The following is a 22,123-nucleotide window of genomic DNA, read 5'->3' as shown; positions in this document are numbered from 1 at the left end:
ACAAACAAGCGGTACTTAGTTATCAGCCTCAACTCGTGCTTCGTGGGCCGTAGTAGAGCTTCAAATCCGCCTCCAGCATTTGCTGCGTCTGCTTTCTATTGCTACGAGTTGTATATTTAATGGGGCTGTCTCCCTATTACTCCGGTTGTTGTTTTTGACCAAATTGACTCCACTTTCTCTACGTTCCCGAGCTGCTCATCTATGACATGACAACATATAGACCTTGTTTAAACACGCTCATATACACCGATCACTAAAAGCATTGAATGGAGCTTGAGGGTCAGTCGCAATAATGCCCAACGAAGAGGTAGACATCTCTCAGCTATCTTCGAGCCAGCAAAGTGCCCTGCAAACCTTTATCGCCGTTACCGGTGCGGAAGAACTCGCTGCTATCCAGCTTCTTCAACGGTCGGAATGGAATACCCAGGTAATTTCAACTTCCTTGAGATCTATTATTATCATAGATTAGAACGGAGTCTCTGACAGTTTATACTAGATTGCGATCACTAAATTTTTCGATGGTGAAGGCCCAGACCTTATCTCAGAGGCGCAAGCTGCCTTGAATAGCCCGCCTGCACGGCCGCCACGAACCCTTCAGAACCTAATGAACGGCGATGACGATATCCCTCTCCGAACTCTTTCCACAAGACGCACAGTTGAACTGGCACCGCGAATAACAACACAACCAGCAGACCAACCTACCTATCGCCCTCCGTTTTTACTCGCCATATTTTTCACGCCTTTCAGCCTGCTTTACAAATTGCTCTCCAGCTCCTTCGGACTTTTTGGGACGCTCTTCCCGTTCCTACCGCGGCTACTGAATGGGTTGCAAGGAGCAAGACGAGATACAGGTGGGCGGAGACCATTGGGCCCAAAGGACACTGCGCTCCGGTTCATCCGAGAATTCGAAGAAGAATACGGAAGTCACTCCATTCCATTTCTCGAAAATGGATATAACATGGCCTTGGAAAAGGCCCACCAGGAATTAAAATACCTATTTGTTGTCCTACTGTCTTCAGAACATGACCTTACGAGCAGTTGGGTTCGAGACACCCTCCTTTCCACGGAGGTTGTGAACTTCATCAACGATCCAGCCAATCAGATCTTGGTTTGGGCCGGTAATGTCCGAGACTCCGAGGCTTATCAAGTTGCCAGCAGCCTTGGATGTACTAAATTCCCCTTTTTCGGGCTCATAGTGCACGACCCGAGTGTGTCTCCATCCGCGATGTCTGTAATAGCAAAGCTTCCCGGCCCGAGCACCCCGTCTGAAGTTACAGAAAAGCTTCGTTCAGCGATCGTTCAGAGCAAACCCTCACTCGATCGTGTGCGCGGTACTAGGGCCGAACAGCAAGCTTCGCGGACGATCCGACAGGAACAGGATTCCGCATACGAACGGTCACTTGCGCAGGACAGAGAGCGCGCCCGACAGCGGCGAGAGGCGGAAGCTGCGCGCCAGCGTGCGGAGCTAGAAGCTCAGGAAAGACAGGCTGCCGCTGAAAAATTAGCGAGAGATCTACTGCAGTGGAAACGATGGCGGGCGCAGTCGATACCGGATGAACCTCCCGCGACTGATAAGCAGGCAGTTCGCCTGAGTATCCGACTGGCATCGGGCGACAGAGTGATTCGACGATTTTCAGGCTCCGCGAGTATTGAGGAATTGTATGCCTTTGTTGAATGTTATGACGTATTACACACTAATGGGGAAGAGGGAGAAGCCTCGGCGTCGGGAGATGTCCAACCTCCTGAGAACTTTGAGCACAAATACGGCTTCCGCCTTGTTTCGCCGATGCCTCGTGTAGTGTACGAAATCGAGGCTAATGGCTCTATTGGAGAAAAAATCGGCAGGGGAGGTAATCTATTAGTTGAAACCATCGAGGATGATGATGATGATTAGGAGGAGGAGGAGGACGATGTTGATGATTATGCCGAAGCAGCTTTCGGGGTGGTCCCGAGCTCCTAATAGGAGATTAGAGTATTAATGATTTGAGGTCTGGATTAAGTAGGGATTTCTCTTTATTCTGATCTTCAATTCATTCAGTGTTTCTTTCTTCTGTAATGGAATAGGGGGTTGGCTTCCTCCACTTTCTTTTCGTGCTAGTTGTCTCTGCATATCAATTTGCAAGCCGGTACCATCCCCATAGTTGTTGTAGCCTCACTCATTATCATAAATCATTATCCAGATATCGATCGATGCAGCGCTTCTTCCTTGTAACTCGCAGAACCCCGTAAGGGGATGTACCCCACTACACTCGCCATTTCGGTGAAAATTTAACACTTAATAAATCCCTCCGTCGCCTCCTTGATCGTCTGCTCAAAGCCCGTCCAACCCTTCCCTGATATCCTCTTCAACAAGTCCTCCGCCCCTTGGTTCGTAACCTTGCTCAAGTCCCTCCCCAGATCCGGAATATCATCAATAAACTCTCTGTCCGGATACAACTTCCTCATCACCGCTAGGATGTTATTCCAATTATACGGTTGCGCAAACGCAAATAACCGCTCGGCCTGTACATCCGCATATATCAACGCGGCCACATGCACCAACGCATTATCGCGCACATTTACATAATACTGCGGTTTATTAGATACCTCGTCCGCATACTTGCCCTTGAACCCTTCCCAGACAGCCCTCACCCAGCCAGCTGTCGACGGGAACCCCTGATGCTGCGGGCTAAGCACCTCGCCAAAGTTCGCATTGGGCAGCACCGTGTTGAGCACGAAACCCGGCTGGTTCTCCCGCATCCATTTCCAGGCCACCTTCTCGCCCTCCGTCTTGCTGGCCGCGTAGACGTTATGTCGCCTCTGCCACCCTTCGTACGGCGGCGGCGCCCACGCAGCGTGCACGATCTCATCATTCCACGTCCCCTTATCCATGGTGAATTCAACATCTGGCCGCGGGCTCGCCGCCGCGGTGGATGAGGATGTTAGTACGACACGTTTCATCAACGGTTCCCTCCGCGCGGACTCGAGGGTGTTGACAGTCCCGTTTGTGACCATGGGGATGCCTTCGTTGGGGTCATAGGTGACCAGGACAGGGGTGGCGATGTGGATGAGCCCCGAGGCGCCCTTGACGGCATCATCGTAGGCGTGCGTGACGGCCATGTCGGGCACTTCGACAAGCTCGAATTTGCCGGGCCCATACTTGGAGGTGAAGTGGTCGTTTAGCCAGAGGCCTCTGGTGAGTTTGCGGACTGTGCCGCGCACGCGGAAGTTGGCTTGGAGGAGCTGGTCGATGACATGGCTTGCAATGTAGCCGTTGGCGCCGGTGACGAGGACGAGAGAACCGCGCGGGATCGCGAGTTTTTCAGTTGCAGCTGGCATTCTTCGAGCTGGATTGGTGGACTTTTTTAATGCTGCGGATTTGTGCCATAGAACGCGGGGACGGAAGGGAAAACTGTTGTCGGACGATAAGAGATAACATTCATGCGTGGAGTTTTCTTTGACCAGGGCGTTCTGTCAAGTAGAAGTAAGCACTGGCGGCTTAGGTCGCGAAGAGCCGTGACAGAAAACAGCCAAACGTCATCAAGGCCAAGTGCTAAGTTCCATGTCCCCTGCCGTTTGCGCATTCTTTACCCCGTAGTTCCAGGGGAATTTTAACGGCGCGTCAGATGTGGTCAGGGCGAAAAGGTGCGCAGTCGGACTGGACTGCCTTTTTCCCTATTTTTAACGTTCACAGACCAGACCAGGTTATTATTGTGTGGCAGTCAGGTTCGCCAGAAATGCTGCAAGGGGCCGGCATGAAGAGCAAGCAAAAAGCTGTTGCATGGGATGAAACAAGTGGGAGGTAGTCAACGGCCATGTGTTTATTCTTAAGTTCAAAACTTAGCCTTCCCTCCAGGTTCATATATTTCATATATATGCCCTAACTGTGTCTGAAGAAATTCCGTCGACACGACGGGGTGAACGGAAGATATCCATACTGCAATCTTTCTTCTCTTTTCTTCCTTCTCTTGTACTCTGTACGGAGTATCTTGTCTCCAAACACAGAACACACAGACACACACACACACACACACACACACACACACACACACACAGTGTCATTTGGCTGTGAACTAAGTGCAACTTCATTTCTGGGCAACATCAGAAGGCCTCCGCACACGGCTAGGGATGGGACGACGCAATATCCACACAAGCACAACTGAGCACTGAGCGCTGAGCTGCATAATGAAGTGCACTGGTAAACCCCTTTCATTTTGTTAGGGCCCCCCTAATATTTTAGTGGCCTGCTAACCATCATTCCAGGGGGAGGGCACATCTTCATATCTCTCTACTAGCGTACAGCGTACGGAGTACGGAGAACAGTTGGAGACAGCTTTCAGAATCAATTATTAAACATTATATACAAAACTTATTATCATTCTCTATCTTAAAATTAATAAGAAATATCTGATATGAATATTAAAGAGAAGAGATTATTCTTACAAAATAGTTTTATAAAAGTCTTCTCTGTTAATACAATTAAGTTAACTATTTAATTTCAGTAACGTTAGTTGAGGATTAAATTTTATAAGCCGCCCCGCGGGGTCCGGGCTCTAACCACTAGGCCGACTGGTTTAGTGGTTTCCCCAAGCCGCGCCCGGCACCCATCCTTATATAGTTAGCGGTGGCGTGCCTGCACCTGCCCCCAGCCCGGGGCCTATTCTTACAATTAAAGATGTCTGAGATACTATAATAGGGGAGTAACTATCAGAGCTTGTAGCAGAGATATCTGCTCACTGTCAGACCGTTATAGAGACGGAGAGTGACTATAAGATATTAATATTATTACCAATTCTATCTATAGAGTTCATTCTCTAGATGATGATGAAAACACACTCAAACTTGAGAATGCCACATACCCCCAGAATTCTGGTTAGAATGCCACTAAAATATTAGGGGGGGCCCTAATGAAACCACCGGGGTATCTAAGCATAGTTACTACATAGAAAGCACCTACCTACCTCACCGGCGTCCACTTCAGCCAGTGGGGCCGCCGATTCAATTATTGGCCGCCCTTCCGTTAGTGAAGGACCGATGCCCAGCCACCATTGTCGCGTGGGGCCTGCTGTGCTGCAACTAACTTAGCGTGGGGGATCTTCCAACAGTCGAAGCGTTAACTGGCTCGGCGCGATCCTTCATCTGTAAGAGCTTGAGCCACCAAATTGTAAATTGTAGAAATGTTGGGGACATGATGATAATGGATGATAACAGAGCTTTGGCTACCCTAACCCGCTGATGGACAAGGGAATTTGGATATCTCAAGCTACACATCTACCGCCTCCAGAAACTTGCAAGGAGTTAGGAGTTTTCTGCTGGAATAATAATTCCCCAAGATTGACGCTCATCTCCGATGACCCACGTTGAACTGATTGATCCCTTGCAAACGAGGGAATACATAACGTTCGCAGAGCAGAAAGCTGAACTCAATATACGACTGGTACCACTCGGTTCAGCATGATACTGGCCTTGGCTGCCTTGTCGTCGCGCCGTGCATTTGATCAATCAAAAGCGCCGTCGTCGGGCCAGAGGAGGTAATGTACGGTGGTATTTATTAACTCTGCGTCTTTCTTGCTTGCCTTAGCAGCGCAGTGTTGCGTCGAGCGAAGCAATTTCACTGGAGAAAGAAACCTCTGTAACGCTGCCCATTTTTGCAGAGTTACATAATAATCTCCTTCGGGGTGAGGATTGTCCGTCCTGGTCGAGCCCAGCTCCTCGTTCGTCTCTTTTGCTTGTAGATGATAGAACCGAGACTTTCTGACACAGCGAAGCAACTAGATATTCAATTGACTGAAGGATTTCGACCAACTTTGGCTTGGGAATTGATCAATGACATTTCTGGGAGTCAAGAAAAATATGAAAAATTGCTGCCTTTACTACCCCCCTCGTACCTAGTAACGGGTGAAATCCCCTTTCACCAAAGCTCCTTACAATCACTTACGTTTCTATCACAGTTTTCGAACCAAGGTAAATCGATACTGCAGAAGAAAGCGTCCAAATATATAGGTACCAGCACAATATTGGGAAGTAGGGTGCAAAAATGTCTCATTAAATATCTCAACAATTTATTCTTTGGAGAAATGAACTAGTTTAACTATACAAAGCCACCACTTGCAAAAGGTGCCGTGCCCAAAAAAATATAAATAAAATCATTGGTTGAGTTTGTATTGTTATTCTGTGTTCTTCACAATCAATACTTCATCATTCTTACAGTAGGAGAGACATGCCCATCAGAGCAAGACCGCAAGCCCAAAGGCCCGCAGAACCAATCCGGTTACCCGCTGAGAAGGAGTCATCGTCATCGTCATCATCATCGTCACCGCCTGATGAATCCCCAATGCCATTCTTGAGCGTCAAGCTCTTCAATCCATCGCCCTCAATCTTATCAAGTGGGGCCACAAGTGCCATCTGGTTCCACGAGAAGATAGTATTCCTTCCGCCGAAAACGAACACTTCAAATCGTCCGCTGAATTTCCCATCAATCCATACTCTGCTTCCGCCGATCACATCGGTCTTAATGGTCACCTGTGAAGTCAGGGGGACGGTAACAGGCTCGTGCGTGGAGCTGGTGGCATTGGTCCAGATTCGGCCGGGGTGGCCTGGATCGTAGCCGTCATCCTCTCCGACGGAGCGGAGGGGGTAGACCCAGTTGTCGGAGTTGAAAAGGAGGTTTCCAGCATCGTCGAGGGAGAGAGATGTGTCATCGGAAGATAGTTTGAAGGGGCCCGTAACGTCGAGGATCAGCGTGTAGTTCATTCCTTTGCTACCTTGGCCCAGATCTTTCGAGCCCTTGTCGCTGCTCCAGGTCAAGAGCGTCTCGCCGGGCTCTTCATCTCCCTTCTCAGATGGCAGGCGTCGATCAAGATTTTGGCCTGGAGCACGGTTCGTCAGGAGCTCCATGGATGCGGGCAGTGACTTGGTATCGAGACGATTGCCTCGTGCACCCGCCCACATTCTGGCGCCAACGACGGGAATTCCATCCCTCATCGCGTAGTATGCTTCGAGTTGTGTACTGGCATCGGGTCCGTTATCGTTCCAAGCCGCGATGATGGCACCCTTGTTGCCCTTCGCGCCTGGCTTGACCTGCTCGGTCACGTTCACGTGGTTGAAAAGCGACGGTTCCCATTGCCAGTCTGGCTTGTTGGCGAAGTTCAATGTCCGCGTGTTGTTGAAGAACTGTGGGTAGGTAGCCGGGAAGATAGGGGTGTGGTCACTCTTCAGAGACATGTATCCCCACCAATCTTGGGAGTTGATGTATGGGTATCCCTCTCTGTCCAGTTGAAGGGGGTCGGACTGACCATATTGCCAGTGCTGGATAATGATGTCTTTGGAAATAGTGTAGTTCTCCGATGGCTCATACGTTCCCCAGATACGGATATCCTTTCCGGATTTCTCTTTAATGAATTTCTGCATTTCGTTCACAAACTGAATGTAGACGTCCGCAAGCGTGGGGTCATATTCATCAGCACCGATATGTACTTCCTTGACCTGGAACCAGGGGAGGAATTCTTCCCAGATAGACTTAACAAGGGGGATCGAATCGGGGTGAGTTAGGTTCAGCAAATCTTTCTTTTCCAATGCAAGCTCTGGTTTCCATTTGGTAAGGAAAAGACAGTGGCCAGGTGCTTCAATCTCTGGAATGATGCTGACACCACGGCGCGCGCAATGCTGTTGCATATCTTCGAAGTCCGCTCGGTTGAGAGTCTCATTCGCGCGCTGGACAACACCGTGCAGCTCCTCGTTCTCGGGGTGCAGAGCGAATTGCGAGTAAACTTCAGTCCACGTCTCATTTCGCCCGCGATTGAGGGGGTAGTTGTCGCTGTTGTGGTATTGGAATTCAGACAACTTGAAGAAAGATGCGTACGTGCAGAGGTCCTTCAGGAAAGCTGGTGTGTACCACTTCCGTCCAGCGTCAAGTAGGTAGCCACGGGTTGCATAAGAAGGGGCATCTTCAACGCGGCCAGCAGGAATCTCCTTGTCGCCGTGTACAAGCAGCAATTGTAGGAATGTATGGGTGCCCCAGTACATTCCACGGGCGCCAGTTCCTCCAACATACACCTGACCATCCTTAATCTCCAGCTCGTAACCCTCCTCCGTCTTTGTTCCATCCTCGTAAGTCAAGGCGTCAGCATCCTGTCTGAAAGCGCCCAGAATAATACCTTTGGCATCGCTCGGGATTTCCTTTACACGCTCAAGGGACCATTTTTCGCGGGTAATCTCCTCCAGATCGGAGAGAAACGTTTCGGCGAATTCATAACCAGAGGGTGGGATAAGAGTCATTCCATTCTCATCCCTTCGTTCCGAAAACTTCTCTTCGATATAGATCGTCTTTGGGGCTTCGGAAATGGAGAACCCAGAACCGGAGATGTCCTCACTGCCAGGCCAGTCCACAGGCGGGAGGGTTTGTAGCGCCGAGGCGGCTGTGACAAGTAAGGGAAGTAGAAGACGCATCATTGCTTCTGCGCACGGAGAGAAGCCTAAGTAATAGGGCGGCAGCTGTTGCTTGGATTTACATCGAGTACCATAGGTAATGCTGGCCTTTTATAGCAGAGGCCGTTTGAGAATGTTCCAGCGCCCAGAGCTTCGCGGTTCATCTCATCTCATTGTAGCACAGCGAAGAAGAACACGAGCTGCAGGACAAGATAGCAAGATGCAGCTAGGTGGCTAGCGGAACTGTCCCGGCGTGGGGGTTGGTCCCAGCCATCCGGGGTAATTCTCGGATAGGTAGCATCCAGGTCACACTGACGGGAACCATGATCTGCGAGTCTGATGGAACTCTTCTCTGCTCGTCTGTCGTTGTATGTAACTCATGGGCTTTTTGTCCAATGGTTGAAATTTTCCGCCTGTGTACCCCGCAGAGATTCTGGAGAACAACCCCCACGTTCCCTGGCATTTAGGGGGTTACCCCAAGGAAAAGGTAATCTGACATGAAACAAATTCAGGAACAAGTATTGCAGTCTTGGAAACCAGGAGAGCAAGGTCATGGGGAGAAGGAAGGGAAATACGACATATCCGGGGATCCAATGGGAAATTTTAGCTGCCCAAATTGCTGACATGTTGAATTGTTTGGCAGACAAAGAAAGGCTCGTCATGTGGAGTAACTTCGGCGGCACCAAAGGCTCGGATAGCACAGTGAAAGCGATAACTACAGGGGGGTTGACAAATCCCAAGCCAAGTGCGCCATCGTATCGGGCCATCATCGCGGTAAAAGCTCAATTCTTCTTTGAACTCTGGAAAGTAGTAAAAATCCCGCTTCCGGTTGCTTCTCAGCCAAGACAGCTACGTCGACAATTCTCCTTTTAAAGCTCAGAGCTGAGGCATAGAATTGTTAAGTAGAAGTGCTGTACGGATGTCCGGAGTAGATGGATCAGAGAGTTCGTTCTACTTGCACAGGCGTTACTGTGGTTTAAGGTTCAATAGTCTGAGTCCAGTCCCCAAGAGCGAGATTCTCCCTTGCGAAGCGCAGCAGACATCCAGGGCAATTACACACACCTTCGGAACAACAAGTCATTAATCCGTGAGCCATCTTGCTATCCATCGCTCAACGCATCCGTTCGGATCCGCAAACGAGGGACTTTGTGTGTGGACTGGCAGTCCCTGTTTCTTGCTCTAGTGATCCCATCGGATTGGAAAGGTCGGGTTTTGTTTACCATCTGATTTCTGCGTAGATAAGACAAATGCTGTAGTACACCCCATGGTATGGAAAATTGAGGATTGACCAGTCTGATGGTGAACGACTAGATCCTGATTTAAGCACTGGGAGCACAAGGAGAACGTACAAACACTCGGAAGGTCCTCCCAAATGCCTTGATGCTCGTCCATGTCCATGATATCTGTAGAAATCACCATCCGTTGTCCTCAGCAATCTTTGGTGTGTCAAAATGTGTTGAAAGCCATTCCTGGAATTTACCCTGTCAACCGTGCTAGAGTCTTGGCGTTTTTAAGCTTATTTTAGGTTCCCGTCCTTTCCCACGACATCATCTGCTCATTCTCTCGTGGAATTGGAACAGTTTTAAACACGGGCAGGACATCATTTGAAAGTCTCTATCTTCTCCATTTGAGGAGTGATGTACTGGTTGTACAGAGTGTAATGTATCTCGGACGAAACCACCATTTTGAGCATCAATCGATCATGGAGCATAGTTGCATCTTCTCGTTTCCAGTGATATATATAAAAGTGAAATTTGCCAACTTGCAAGAAACTAAGTTCATCCAGGCACCGTTTGCTGCTGGGATTACCGCCTCCGCATGGCCCCTGGTGGGAAGGCTAGAGAGAAGGGGGAAAAAAAATAATGAATTAGAAACAGACATAAAAATGACCCCCTGGGTTCTCATAACGCGATGGAGTTATCCTAGCGGTTGAAGATAAATATCTACCCCCGGGGTAAACGCAAGTTGTCTCTCTCCCCGTAAATTTTATACATATTAGGGTAACGCTGCCAACAAAAATTTCCAATCCCCTAATATAACAGCCGCCACTTCATTTCCCTTCATACCTTTCTTGCTACAATATAATGTCTCTTGTCCTAGTGCATCTATCCTAGTCGCAACCCTGTGCTAGTTTTCTTGATGGATATACCTTTTTACGAGCTTCACCAACGTATATAGCCTGGGGTAAAACCGAGAATGGGCTCCTGATTCTGGGGCTTGCAATTGCCAACGGGAGTGGGAGTTTGTCACGTAGCTAGATCACAACAACCACTAACGTTAGTTGACTGAGAGGCTTGTGAAGGCAAGACTTCAGTTCCCCAGGTTGAAAAGGTATTTCATTGTGTTTCTTCCCCACCCTGAAGGTATGAAAAAGCTGGATTTCTCTTACACTCTGAAAGGCTTGAACTGCCAACAATCATTCTGAAATCACTGCTCTTGTTATCTTCCATGATTTTGCAATTTCTTTAACTGACTTGATTGTTGTCTCATCATGTTTCATTACTTCAATCCACACATCACAGCATCAGGCATGAAATTTCAGTGTAAGTCACTTTTCTGTCTGCAGCATTTTTCTGCTGTCAGAAAACGAAATGATGAGAATGAGAAATCAGTCAGAAAGAATCCACTGCTCAATATAAGTGAAAGTCCAGAAACTACCTTGAATGTGAAGATGACAGGCCCTCAGAATCAGAATCCAGGCATGTGTGACAATATAAGCAGCATCAGTCTGGATTGACTGTGTAGTCTCTTTGAGAAGAATGATATCAATCTGCTGGATAAATCTATATTCATAGCTATTAGTAAGCACTCTTGCATCTCTGGTGAAGGTGACAAGAGCAGCAGCAGTGATGGCTCATTCAGTAGCCTCTTCTCTGATGACAGCAATAATGAAAGCAGTGTGTTGAATACCAGCCTGTGCAAGGACATGATGAGATGAATTCACACACAAGTTGATGTGTGATGTTTGAGTCCCAAGTTACAAGTGCTGGAGACAGCCAAAGTAAGTCCTTTTTGAAATTATTTTTTTATATTTTTTTATAATTTTTTTATAATTTCTTTTGGCCTCACGCCGTACATCCAGTCGGGAACCCAGTGTCGGGAGTGTCGAGGAGTCCAACCCTGAGGGTCAGATCCCACCACTGCCAGTGTTGATTGAAGATGGTGGAGTGACAGCAGAGGAGTGACTCAAATCAAGAATGGTGAAGGAGGATGGTGGCCAAAAGATGTGCTGGTACTTGGTGAAATGGCGAGGCTATGAACATTGATCTGATCCCGGGATGTGAGGAGTTGGTCAAGAAGTTCCATGCTAAATCGGGGAAGGTAACTAACTTAACTAGTTAGAGAGTCACAGATCCCTTATCAGCGGCGTGGGAGACCAACCAACTCTTGAGGAACCACTCCAAGAAGGCGCGGTTTACATTTTAGCAGCAACCTGTTCTCATCTTTGTATTGAATAAATGTCTAATGATACTCCATCATTGCTCTTCTGTATAAATGATATGAGGAATCTTTCCACACTTGCTATGTAAATATTCTATTCCTCATTGTAAAAGTGTGAAGGCCATTGTGCATGAGTTTGACACTGTCATCAAATTACAAGAAGGGCTACAATGCGCCCACAAGCACCATGAGAAGTGATCAATCCAAGAAACAGAAATCAAACTTCCTTTCTTTGCTTTATGTTTGGCAAGTACAATCTTTAGATGGTCAAATACATGGACAAGATGGACAAGGTAAGAACAACTTGACAAGAAGGCAACACAATCTAGAGAACACTAGCAGAGCAGGCTTGACTGAGATGGTGGTTGATATACATATTTCAAGATTTGTGCAAGTTACATCTCATTGAAGGAAGAGCTTCTTCAGATGATCAAAGTGTGTCTTTTTAAACTCCACCCTTCTTCCTCTCACTCCTGATATCCACCATCCATACTGCTATGTTATCAACAGCCTGTTTAGGAGATCACCAATCCGGCACACCAATCTTCTTCAAAATAGTTATTAGCACGGGCGCTTTTTCTTGTACGGACTGATGAGCACTGTGCCCCAAAAGCAATATTCACGGTCTCGTGCTGAAAAGAGTTCCTTTGAGTGGGCTGAAGTAAAACGGTTGCTCTTTTATACAACTATAGCAATGTTATCCTCCAAGAAAGGCAGTGACATCCTGCATATTAAATTTTTTCTATGCTTGGTGTCAGATTGCCTTTGTCTCTTTGATGGATGTTTGCTTTTGTCGGTGGTAAATTTTACGAACACATCGACTGAATATATACATATATGTATATGCAAGTGACAAGCATTATCGTGAATGGCCGAAAGGTGCGCTTACCTAGTCAAACTGCTGCGTGTGGATCATTAGGGACATCTTATCTCCACAATATATCTGGTTTATGTGAAGTGGTAGATTGAACCATTGTCTTGTGCTTTGATCGGGGATAATGAGCCATGGTGGTTATTAATAATAATCGCCGATTTGGCTGAAATAATCTCCTGCTGCTAAGGCCGTCCAATCATGATGATTTGATATAATATCATAGGTACCTAGTCCGGTTCCGTCAAAGGCCATGGCAAAATGTCCTATGCTGGGCATGCTGCTGTTCATTTCACGTGTTTACAACGCGCACAAATCCAAGTTGCTTATTTGGAGCGGGAGAGAGGTGAAAAACCAGAAAATTCCATTTAATTCCAGGTCATCAACCATGAAGCGAGGTTAGAAGAAAGGGAAAGGCACATGAGGAAGGAGATCTAGGCGAGAATAGAGGATGGAGGGGTTATATGCCAATGACACAGGGATGCATGAAATTAGAGGAACAAGAGATAGAGGGAAAAAAGAACTCGCTACCATTAAATAAAACAGCATGAAAGTTTGTCATCTTTTTATGTCTTTATATCGACCTTTATAAAAAGAGAAACAAACAAAAAGAAGTAGCTACAATTCCACACAAATGCGCCGCTTTTTAATTCCCTTTGTTTGCTTGTTTTGATTTATTTCACCTATGCTGCAGTAATGGCGCGTCGGATCTGAGCGCCCCGTTGTCTTGACGAAAGTCTCGCCTTGGTGACGTCGGTGGGGGCCTTCTGGACATCTTCGGTGCCTTCGGTGAGGATGAGTTCAATGTGGCATGGGCTGGACATGTAAGGGTTAATCTAGAGATGGAATCACGAATTAGTTTTTAAACGCCATGTAGATGAAAAGGCACTGTTGCAGGGGCCGCAGAGAAAAGTGAGAAACATACACGGCCGTGGGCACGGTAAGTACGTCGTCGTTGCTTGGGAGCCTGGTTGACCTGAATGTGCTGGACGATGAGGTTGCCAGTGTCAAGACCCTTAATATCGGCATTGGCCTCGGCGTTCTTGAGGAGGGAGAGGAGGAACTCGGCAGACTTGACGGGCCAGCGGGCTTTAGAGACACCGAATTGCTTGCCTGTATGGTGCAAGGAAAATTAGTTAGCACTGTTATCTTTTGTTTGGTTGCAGAATTTTTCCATCATCGTTGCAGTTTCTGGGTTTCAATCCATTATGCGCAAACACATCCAACAGCTCGAGAAGAATTCTTCCAATCCACCACAAGTATTCCGCCAAATAAAAAAGATATCCATATCCTCCTTCGCAACGGATAGCGTGTTCGTATCTTCCTCCAACATCCCCTGTCATTCACTCTATTTTTCTTTCGGAAACATCTCATCCAACCTTTCCTTTCCATAATCCCTCACAACCCCCCGCCATAAAAAGCACAAAACCAAGCCAAAATCGCAAAAAGAACTCACCCTGCGCACAGCGGCCAACGTCACCAGCGAATCTTCGGAAGGGCACAGCCTCCTTGTGAGCCATCACATTCTCCAGATAAGCGACAGCGCGCTGCAGCTTCAATCCGTTGATCGCCTGTGCGGTCTCGCGGGTGTTCTTGAAGCTGACACGCAGATAGGAACCGCGGGAGCGGGCGCTCTTCGCGCTGGGGATCGATTGGGCGGCGTAGCGGACCTGAAAGTTTTTTAAGGAATTCCGTCAGTATAACGGGTCTTATGCCGTCGTGCTCCTGCGAGGAGATTTTATATATTGTGCCAGAGGAAACACTGCCAACGAGCAATTTCGTGGGATGGGTGAGATTCGACCAGGGGTGAATTGAGCAACCGTAGTCATCGCGAGGGCAGCAAGGGGCATGGCAGCAGGGAGACTCACCATCTTGATGGAGTTGTCGTGCTGAAAGATGGTCCTGGTGGTCGGGGTTGGTGATTGAGATGAAGAAGTTGGCTCGTTCAGAATGTCGAACCCGGTGGAGCTTTGGCTGGTGGTCAGCGTGCGTGTGTGGCCTCAGCCTGTTTTCCGCCCAGTCACAGCGCTGTGAGGCGCGTTGCTAAGCGAGTCCCGATCGGGAAAGGTGTGGCGGCCGGCAGCCCTAACACTAGGTTGTTTTGGCGCTAGTGGAATATCTTTGCGTTACGATACCACTTGACCGTACGAAGTACATAACGTTTCCTCGCCTCGGGATTATCGTATATCAAACAAACCTCGAAACCATCGGCTGGAGGGTAAGGATCAATCAATGACAGGGTTTCTTTGGGAGCGCTGGTCTGCAGTTGAATACTACGCGGATGCTATCTTACTTCTGGAAACTATATTTACAAAGGGCTTGCTTTGAGTCCAATATGCTTCAACATGCGCAGATGAAATCGGCAGAAAATTTATGATATCATTTTTCAACGCACCCAAATCAAAACAGATAAACTTAAATAAAAAATTAATGGACACGACCCAATCCTCATTGACTGCCAATACTGATTTTCTTCAAGAGTCCCTCCCCGGTGCCGCAGCGGGAATTCGCTTGTATGCGTACGTGGCCTTAGGGGAAAACCATCCGCTGTTCAGGAACCATGGTGATCAAGATGTCGTGCTCCAAACACGACCTGAGATTACGGAGTACAAGTTCCTCCATTTTCTTTTGCGTTTCGCGTGTGAAAGTCCCAATGTGTGGGAGCAAGAAAGCCCTTGGATGTTCACGCAGAACCGGCTCGATCTTGGGTTCGTGCTCGTAGACGTCAAGACCGACAGATGCAACCTATTAATAGTCTGTATCAGAATCGACGGGTTGAAGGCTTTCCAGGAGTACCATGATTTGGAGATCCCAATTCTTCTTTGGTCGATAGTTGCTTACCTTAGTTCCCAGAGCTTCCACAAGCGCTTTCTCATCGATCACAGCCCCGCGCGCGGTATTGACAATAACCACGCCAGTCTTCATCTTCGCGAACTCACGCTCCCTGATGATATGTCTAGTCTGATCCGTCAAGGTACAATTGATGCTAATGACGTCGGATCGCGAAAGGAGAGCATCGAAGGTGACGTATTCGGTTCCTTCAGGTTCTGGGTCGGCTCTCTTTCGATTATGATATATAACCTTCATTCCAAAGGCCTTGGCACGATGGGCAACCTCCTGCGCAGTGAAAATGACAGGTTTAGCCAGTTAGCAGATTCATTTTTTTGGTAACATACGCTACAAATAGGGACGGGTAACTAAACCTTTCCGATCCCTCCCATGCCTAGGATCCCTAGCACTTTTCCTTGGGGATCATTCCCCAGCACCGTCTCGCCTCGCCATTCTCCTACCGGATGCTCAGCTTTTGGCCTTATGACCTAGGCACAGCAAAAGGAATATGAAGAGATATAAGCTCACCTGCTCGAACAGCAGACAATGGAGTCCACAGTTGTCTTAACGCTCCGATCATCAAGAAAATGGCAACGTCTGCGGTTGCAGGGGCAACCGCTACGGGGGTGCTAGAAACACGAATTCCTATACCAATTATTTAAGCGATAAATCTTTCAACTACCTTTTAATGGGATTAGGAGTGAAAGCAATAGGGAAACATACCTTTTTTGGTGCATGTTGCGATGTCGATATTGTCATATCCTGCCCCGTTGTGGCAGATGAACTCAAGAGATTTCGGGAGAGCATCGAGAAGCTCGGCATCGAAAGGACCGGTTACCTGCACAGCGTGTGTAACATACGTTATCAGAGCGGGGAAGCTGCTTCAATGCATGGACTGCTACAAAGAACGTTCTCTTTCCCCGACCATCCGACGACAGGGTTTTCATGGCATGTTTTGATCTTTCGGGAATATCTTGAAGAATCGACTTGGACTTGGGCTTACCTTAGTCGATTCGTTCGACCGATATATGGCGACGACACCATCATACTTGCCGCTTTTGCAGTTGGCGATAAACTCATCTCGGTTTCCTTGACCGTATTGCTGCAATCTGTCAGCATATTCTCTTGTCCTCTGTTTATTCGTTTTTTCTCTTCCTTGATCGGTCCTCTCGTTTCATGTCACACAAATAGCGAGACATGTGACCAACAAAGAAAAGCTTGGAAACATCAGGGAAACATGACATCCACCAGATCATTGCCTTTCTGGGCTAGGAGCCTGGCCATGAAACTCAAGTCCTGCGCCACAATCTGCATGAGCAAATTGAAAAGAGCTAATCGATATGGGAATCTCGATGCACTTTTGTTCTTTTCGCGCGGCTGAACAAAGTGCAGCGTTATTTGGATGTCAAGCGTATCCTTGTTGGTCCAAAGTTGTTACTTTCTTTGGACTTCCGTAGACGCCACCCGTGGGCGTTCCACCGGTTGTCCATCCCTTTTGGCTTGGCAATGCGCGTACTTTTTGTCGGCGTCAAAGGCAAAAAGGGGGCCTAAGAGAGAAACAAAAACAAAAAGAAAAAAAGGGGGAGAGGAAAATTTGTACACCGCACAATGACAAAAGCGAAACGAATCAGGATGGGTCTGCAAGGTCCGGGTAATGGTGCATCTCGTTTCCAGGCCGATTTTTTTTTTCCATTCTCCTTTTCCTTTCTTTCCTTTTTCCTTTTTCCTTTTTTTCTTTTTCGGGCCATGTTCGTGATAAAAAACATTCATCCAGTCCAAAATGACTCTATGACTCTAGGAAAAGAGATTCAAACCAGGGGCAACGCAGGGGAAGTAAAAGAGTACACATACGTGCAGAGAAACAATAGAGGAAAAATTATCCCACTCAGTCTTGCAGTGGTCAATATTTCCTATCAGAAGGGCTCCTCGAGACGACATTGTTGTTTGAGAATTGGATCAATTGGAAGATGATAGAAACGAGGTTGGACAATTCCTTTGGGATGTCTGAAATCTTCGACAACATCAGTTGCAGTTCACTTCTTGAAGGAGGCAATAGAACTCATATATATAGAAACATCCATCAAGCTCTTGATACGGGTTGTATGTATGCTCGGGAAAGACTTACCGTGAAGCCTTCCGATCGCTCGACGGGGATTCCTGGGCTGTTAATTAGCAGCGCAGAGACGGATAACTAATGTAACTGGATAACAGTCACGAATGAAGATGAAACCGATAGGATCGCTCTGGAGAAGAGAAGGCGCAGCGAGGTAGACAGTAGAACAGGTGGTTACTCATGTAACTATAAAGGAGGAATAATAATGGACAAGATATCAGTTCCATTGCGCTCTTTAGCTCGTATTTATATCCTCCCCAGAAGGGGGGAGGGGGGGTGGAACAACCCCCGGAAACCGGGTCCAAAAAGCCAATGTGGCAGCATCATGGGCTGGCATCTTCCCTTTCTATCGCGCTGATATATCCGCGATCTGACGTAGAGGTTAACTTTGGTTTGTGGATGAGAAGAGCACCGGAGGATGAAACAAGCAGTAGGTACTGATTGGGCGTTTGCTGATCAGCTGTGCGCGGGCAAAGGGGCTTTAGGGGGGCGAAAACGGCAGCCCCCGCGCAACAGCGGAACAAACAGCTAGTGTTCAATCGCTAGCTGTAGCTGTTAGGGGGATAAAGCCATGGTCGAATGCAGCGGCAACTGACCATGGAAAAAACAAAATCAAGATTTGGCTGCTTGAAGCCGGGGAATGTCATTGTTGGTCGAGCCCGGGGGGCGGAAGGTTAGTAGCAATATCAAAACCAACCAGGGGAATGCAGGCGGAGGAGTAATAGGAACTGGAATAGGATGGCGGCAAAAAGCCCAGAGGGAGAGTATTATTTGGCATCGACAGCTTAATTGTGAGCTATTCTATTTTGCCCTTTTCGCCTGCTTTTGCCTCTGTTTCTGTCTACTATTATCTGGTGGTCGGATAATGAAAACCCTCTCTCGCCCCTGAATAATGAAACCCAGCCAGCAAAAGCACACTTCGGCAATAGACAAGTATTAAGTTATTACATAAGTTAACCACCCGAGGTTAGTTAACGTTTAACTAACTTCAAAGCCCTAATCCATTATTCCTTTTTCATCTCATCTTCCGGCCGGGACATTTTGGACTTCCCGCTGCAACACCATATTATTATTATTAATTATCATAGAGAGCTAATCCGCTTGTCACCGTGCTTCTTTTCTGCTCCTTTTTTAGTTTTAGTCTTGCAGCAGTTAGTTAACTAGCTTGCTTGGTGAGACTAACACTGGAGCTTTAGCTGCACCCCGCATGTTCTTTGTTGCACCGTTTCTTGTCCGTCGGTTTCCAGCACGTCCGTTTTTGTGCGACAAGACTCATGAAACAACACTTTCACCCTGAACAGACTCTGCGGAATTCGGGAAAGTAAGGGGAAGTAACCCTCTGATGCATATAGCTTATGTTATGATGGTAGACTAATTGAGAGAAGTAAGTCTTACAACTGCTGTTTGCTTTTTCGGTGACATGCTTCTCGCGATTGAGTAGATATAAAAGGGTCAAGCCGTTCTCACTGATGTCAGCGCACGCTTGAACCATACTGCAAGGAGATAAATTTGCTCATGCCACTGAATGACTAGCGTTTGAAGGGTCTTATTTCTTCACCTGCTGCCATATCCAGGAGACAAAGACGTAGTCAAGAGAAGTTCCCGGTCGCCAGAAAAGCACTAACGATGCCTATCCCGACTAGCTCCCAGCTCTCCCATGCCCTTGTGCTTCACGGAGCGAAAGACCTCCGATTAGTACGTCACTTCATTTGACTGCTTTCGTCCTACTCCACTGGCTGCGGCCTTTGATACCAAACATCCTTTATACCAAACATACCCACACTCTCACACACACACAAAAGAAAGAGCAACCGGTATCCGCTAACTTTCACCTCAGGAGACTCGCCACACCCCACCTCCACAGCCGGGTCAACTCCAAATCGCCATCCGCGCAACAGGCCTATGTGGCTCAGACCTGCATTACTACCAACATGGGCGGAATGGAAACTTCATCGTGAGAGCCCCGCTCTGTCTGGGCCACGAATCAGCCGGAATTGTCACCGCTGTCGGCTTGGGCGTGTATGACTTCCAGGTCGGCGACCGCGTCGCTCTTGAAGTTGGTTTACCCTGCGGATCCTGCTCCCTCTGCCTAGGAGGCCGCTACAACATCTGCCGTAGTCTCCGCTTTAGGAGCTCCGCAAAGACCTTCCCGCACCTCGACGGCACGCTGATGGAGTTGACAAACCATCCCTCCAGCAAATGTCATAAACTACCTGCGCACATTAGCGACGTGCAGGGCGCGTTGATTGAGCCATTGGCGGTATGCATGCATGCGATCCGCCGTTCAAACCCCCCCGATCCGGACTCAGTGAGCCGGGCGCTGTGCGCGACTGAGACCCCAGAGGAGACAGCCGCATTGGTCTTCGGTGCAGGCGCCATCGGCCTCCTCCTCACCGCCGCCCTTGCCGCAACACAGCATTTCACTACCCTGGTCGTCGCGGACATTGACGAAGAAAGGTTGCGCATCGCGGCGTCCCTCCCCTCCCGCACCGCGAAGATACGCACATATCTACTGCCAAATCCGTCCTCGACTATCACCCCTTCCCCACCACAGCCCGAAGATGAGATCGCCCAGCAGATCCTGTCCATCTTTTCTCTCACCAACGGTTTTAGCCGTACATATGACTGCACGGGCGTCGCGAGCTGCATCCGCATGGGCATCTATGCCACGGGGCCTGGCGGGGCGGTTGTGCAAATTGGTATGGGCGGGGAGCAGCGGCCTAGCATACCCTTGTCCGCAGCTGCGTTGCGGGAGGTTGATCTTATTGGTGTGTTTCGGTATGCCGAACGGGCGTATCCGGAGGCGGTGACCTTGATGGGCAGTGAGGAATTTCAGGGGGTAGCAGAGAAGGTAGCGACGCATTTTGTGCGGTTGGAAGATGGGGTTAGAGCATTTGAGTTAGCGGCGAAGGGGGTGGATAAGGAGGGGAAGCCGGTTGTTAAGGTTATAGTTCTTTCTGGGCAGCAGCAGCAGGAGGAGGAGGAGGAAGGCTGTGGGAGGTAGTTAGCTGGCCAGGAGGTTCTCTTGATGGGGCGAACGCATTACTTGTGGGCTATAAATTTACGTATGAGCTACTTGTAACCGGACGGAAACCCTTTTTAACATTTTTGGATTTGAAATGTTGCCTAGACTACGCAGTATATGAACACGGGAATGGAATATCTAGTAATGTACCAATGATAAAGGGTTTCTTCTAATGTTCCATTGAATGCGGTTGTTTCTGCATGCGCAACGAAATAAGACGGAAATAAAATATCAAATACTAACAGTCTCCCATAAATGAACATATATACCTGATCATCAAACCCATTCGCTCAACTTTATAACATGGTAAACGATAAAACGTGAAAAACAAGACTAAAGTCAAAGATTATTCTTCCAAAACAGTTCACTTCAACCCCCCAGCCAACAACACGCTCTGCCCCGTCAAATAACCCGTCACCACACACATCTCCACCACATTTGCAACCTCCTCTGGCGTTCCCAATCGGCCCAGCGGGATGCCCGCTGCAACTTCCGGAATGGCCTGGGCATTGGGTATCATGCCCGTTTCACCAATCATAGCGGGTGCAACGTCGTTGACGCTGATATTGTATTCGGCAAGACGGGTGGAGAGATTCTTCATCATACCTGTCAAGCCACCCTTGGAGGCAGCGTAGTCTATTGTATTTTTCGTGGTGAGATGGTTAGAAAAAAGGGACCAAACATCATTTTTTACAAGAAAACACATTACGATCACAAAGTAAGTCGGGGTGGGTACAACTGGGGCAAACATACGACACCCGTTAATGCCCCCTCCATATCCTGCTATGGAAGACATAAACACAATCCGTCCCCATCGCTGCTCCTTCATCCGCTCCACCACCCCCTTCACCAAAATAAATGACGCCCGCAAATTAACATTGATCGTGTGATCAAACTCCTCCAACGAAATATCCCATATTTGCGGAATGCGCTTGCCGTATCCGGCGTTCGACACCAGGATGTCCGGGAGTTGGTTGTGCGCCTGTTCAATCTCCTGGAACATGAGGCTGATCTGTTCGGGGACGGCAACGTCAACTTGGTGCATGGAAATGCGTAGGGGTGATCCTGCTGATTGGAACCCTTGCTGTTTGATGGAGTGGTACACGGCGCTCATGCCGTCGAGGTTTTTGGAGTAGGTGAGGGCGAGATGCACGCCCCCTGTGGCAAGTCTACGAGCACATGCTGCGCCTATGCTGAAACCGAAAGAGTGCTGTCGCGTCAGTATAATAGTTGTGTTCGTGGACGGCGCGTTATCATTGAAAGCGATTTGGAGCTTAGCGAGGAATCTACTAACCCCGAAGAAGCTCCAGTGATGAGTGCCAGACGGCCTTCAACTTCATTAAAGGAGGCCATTATTTCGAGGGTTGATTGGGTCAAGTATAGATGGGAGTATTTACCCACTTATTTGGTGTTTGCAAGTGTTTGGTAGGAGTACGCA

General features: G+C 48.2%; 8 protein-coding genes across 10 annotated transcripts; 3 read left to right on the top strand and 5 right to left on the bottom strand.

Moving 5' to 3' along the window:
* The first annotated feature begins 8 nt into the window (after positions 1–8).
* Positions 9–4,362, top strand: BDBG_06392 (UBX domain-containing protein). Its single transcript, XM_002623498.2, has 2 exons — positions 9–427; positions 497–4,362. The coding sequence occupies exons 1-2, from the start codon at positions 293–295 to the stop codon at positions 1,892–1,894; spliced, it is 1,533 nt and encodes a 510-aa protein (XP_002623544.1). The 5' UTR covers positions 9–292; the 3' UTR covers positions 1,895–4,362.
* Positions 148–4,286, bottom strand: BDBG_06391 (aldehyde reductase II). Its single transcript, XM_031722592.1, has 3 exons — positions 1,551–4,286; positions 536–1,487; positions 148–449 (listed from the first exon to the last, which is right to left on the bottom strand). The coding sequence occupies exon 1, from the start codon at positions 3,316–3,318 to the stop codon at positions 2,269–2,271; it is 1,050 nt and encodes a 349-aa protein (XP_031579399.1). The 5' UTR covers positions 3,319–4,286; the 3' UTR covers positions 148–449; positions 536–1,487; positions 1,551–2,268.
* A 1,641-nt stretch (positions 4,363–6,003) lies between the features above and the next one.
* BDBG_06390 (beta-N-acetylhexosaminidase) lies at positions 6,004–9,834 on the bottom strand. Of its 3 annotated transcripts, none has more exons than XM_031722591.1 (2): positions 9,469–9,624; positions 6,004–9,375 (listed from the first exon to the last, which is right to left on the bottom strand). In XM_031722591.1, the coding sequence occupies exon 2, from the start codon at positions 8,428–8,430 to the stop codon at positions 6,184–6,186; it is 2,247 nt and encodes a 748-aa protein (XP_031579398.1). In that variant the 5' UTR covers positions 8,431–9,375; positions 9,469–9,624; the 3' UTR covers positions 6,004–6,183. The 3 variants fall into 3 exon arrangements, with proteins under 3 accessions (XP_031579398.1, XP_031579397.1, XP_002623542.2); XM_031722590.1 differs by adding an exon at positions 9,627–9,834 and having other exon boundaries at positions 6,007–9,573; XM_002623496.2 differs by having other exon boundaries at positions 6,007–9,834.
* Positions 8,746–9,279, top strand: BDBG_06389 (uncharacterized protein; the record flags this gene model as incomplete). The annotated part of the gene is made up of 2 exons (XM_031722589.1): positions 8,746–8,774; positions 8,919–9,279. The coding sequence occupies 2 exons, from the start codon at positions 8,746–8,748 to the stop codon at positions 9,277–9,279; spliced, it is 390 nt and encodes a 129-aa protein (XP_031579396.1).
* Positions 9,835–11,945: 2,111 nt separating the features above from the next.
* On the bottom strand, positions 11,946–14,842 carry BDBG_06388 (60S ribosomal protein L17). Its single transcript, XM_002623494.2, has 5 exons — positions 14,587–14,842; positions 14,175–14,388; positions 13,644–13,831; positions 12,737–13,554; positions 11,946–12,589 (listed from the first exon to the last, which is right to left on the bottom strand). Exons 1-4 carry the CDS (start codon positions 14,587–14,589, stop codon positions 13,402–13,404), a joined length of 558 nt encoding a protein of 185 aa, XP_002623540.1. The 5' UTR covers positions 14,590–14,842; the 3' UTR covers positions 11,946–12,589; positions 12,737–13,401.
* A 110-nt stretch (positions 14,843–14,952) lies between these two features.
* BDBG_06387 (D-3-phosphoglycerate dehydrogenase) lies at positions 14,953–18,542 on the bottom strand. The gene is made up of 8 exons (XM_031722588.1): positions 17,673–18,542; positions 17,399–17,558; positions 16,551–16,649; positions 16,271–16,385; positions 16,076–16,192; positions 15,922–16,004; positions 15,560–15,835; positions 14,953–15,463 (listed from the first exon to the last, which is right to left on the bottom strand). The coding sequence occupies exons 2-8, from the start codon at positions 17,483–17,485 to the stop codon at positions 15,248–15,250; spliced, it is 993 nt and encodes a 330-aa protein (XP_031579395.1). The 5' UTR covers positions 17,486–17,558; positions 17,673–18,542; the 3' UTR covers positions 14,953–15,247.
* A 147-nt stretch (positions 18,543–18,689) lies between these two features.
* BDBG_06386 (L-iditol 2-dehydrogenase) lies at positions 18,690–21,003 on the top strand. The gene is made up of 3 exons (XM_002623492.2): positions 18,690–19,044; positions 19,194–19,355; positions 19,498–21,003. Exons 2-3 carry the CDS (start codon positions 19,287–19,289, stop codon positions 20,662–20,664), a joined length of 1,236 nt encoding a protein of 411 aa, XP_002623538.1. The 5' UTR covers positions 18,690–19,044; positions 19,194–19,286; the 3' UTR covers positions 20,665–21,003.
* A 46-nt stretch (positions 21,004–21,049) lies between these two features.
* BDBG_06385 (3-oxoacyl-[acyl-carrier protein] reductase) lies at positions 21,050–22,038 on the bottom strand (the record flags this gene model as incomplete). The annotated part of the gene is made up of 3 exons (XM_002623491.2): positions 21,050–21,321; positions 21,439–21,878; positions 21,980–22,038. The coding sequence occupies 3 exons, from the start codon at positions 22,036–22,038 to the stop codon at positions 21,050–21,052; spliced, it is 771 nt and encodes a 256-aa protein (XP_002623537.1).
* Between the last annotated feature and the right edge of the window lie 85 nt (positions 22,039–22,123).

The sequence above is a fragment of the Blastomyces gilchristii genome (assembly GCF_000003855.2).
Source record: "Blastomyces gilchristii SLH14081 genomic scaffold supercont1.13, whole genome shotgun sequence".
NCBI classification, from domain to species: domain Eukaryota; kingdom Fungi; phylum Ascomycota; class Eurotiomycetes; order Onygenales; family Ajellomycetaceae; genus Blastomyces; species Blastomyces gilchristii.
The sequence above is the reverse complement of the archived record's forward strand: the minus strand, read 5'-3'. Positions and strand labels throughout refer to the sequence as shown.

Coding starts and splice junctions, on each gene's coding strand:
- BDBG_06392 (XM_002623498.2), top strand. CDS start 293: ATGCCCAACGAAGAGGTAGACATCTCTCAGCTATCTTCGAGCCAGCAA. Junction 428..496: donor GGTCGGAATGGAATACCCAG/GTAATTTCAACT, acceptor AGTTTATACTAG/ATTGCGATCACTAAATTTTT.
- BDBG_06391 (XM_031722592.1), bottom strand. CDS start 3,318: ATGCCAGCTGCAACTGAAAAACTCGCGATCCCGCGCGGTTCTCTCGTC.
- BDBG_06390 (XM_002623496.2), bottom strand. CDS start 8,430: ATGATGCGTCTTCTACTTCCCTTACTTGTCACAGCCGCCTCGGCGCTA.
- BDBG_06388 (XM_002623494.2), bottom strand. Junction 13,832..14,174: donor CGTTGGCCGCTGTGCGCAGG/GTGAGTTCTTTT, acceptor TGCACCATACAG/GCAAGCAATTCGGTGTCTCT. Junction 13,555..13,643: donor CTTACCGTGCCCACGGCCGT/GTATGTTTCTCA, acceptor TTCCATCTCTAG/ATTAACCCTTACATGTCCAG.
- BDBG_06387 (XM_031722588.1), bottom strand. CDS start 17,485: ATGTCGTCTCGAGGAGCCCTTCTGATAGGAAATATTGACCACTGCAAG. Junction 16,005..16,075: donor ATTGTCTGCTGTTCGAGCAG/GTGAGCTTATAT, acceptor AGCATCCGGTAG/GAGAATGGCGAGGCGAGACG. Junction 15,836..15,921: donor GCATGGGAGGGATCGGAAAG/GTTTAGTTACCC, acceptor TTCACTGCGCAG/GAGGTTGCCCATCGTGCCAA.
- BDBG_06386 (XM_002623492.2), top strand. CDS start 19,287: ATGCCTATCCCGACTAGCTCCCAGCTCTCCCATGCCCTTGTGCTTCAC. Junction 19,356..19,497: donor GAGCGAAAGACCTCCGATTA/GTACGTCACTTC, acceptor CTTTCACCTCAG/GAGACTCGCCACACCCCACC.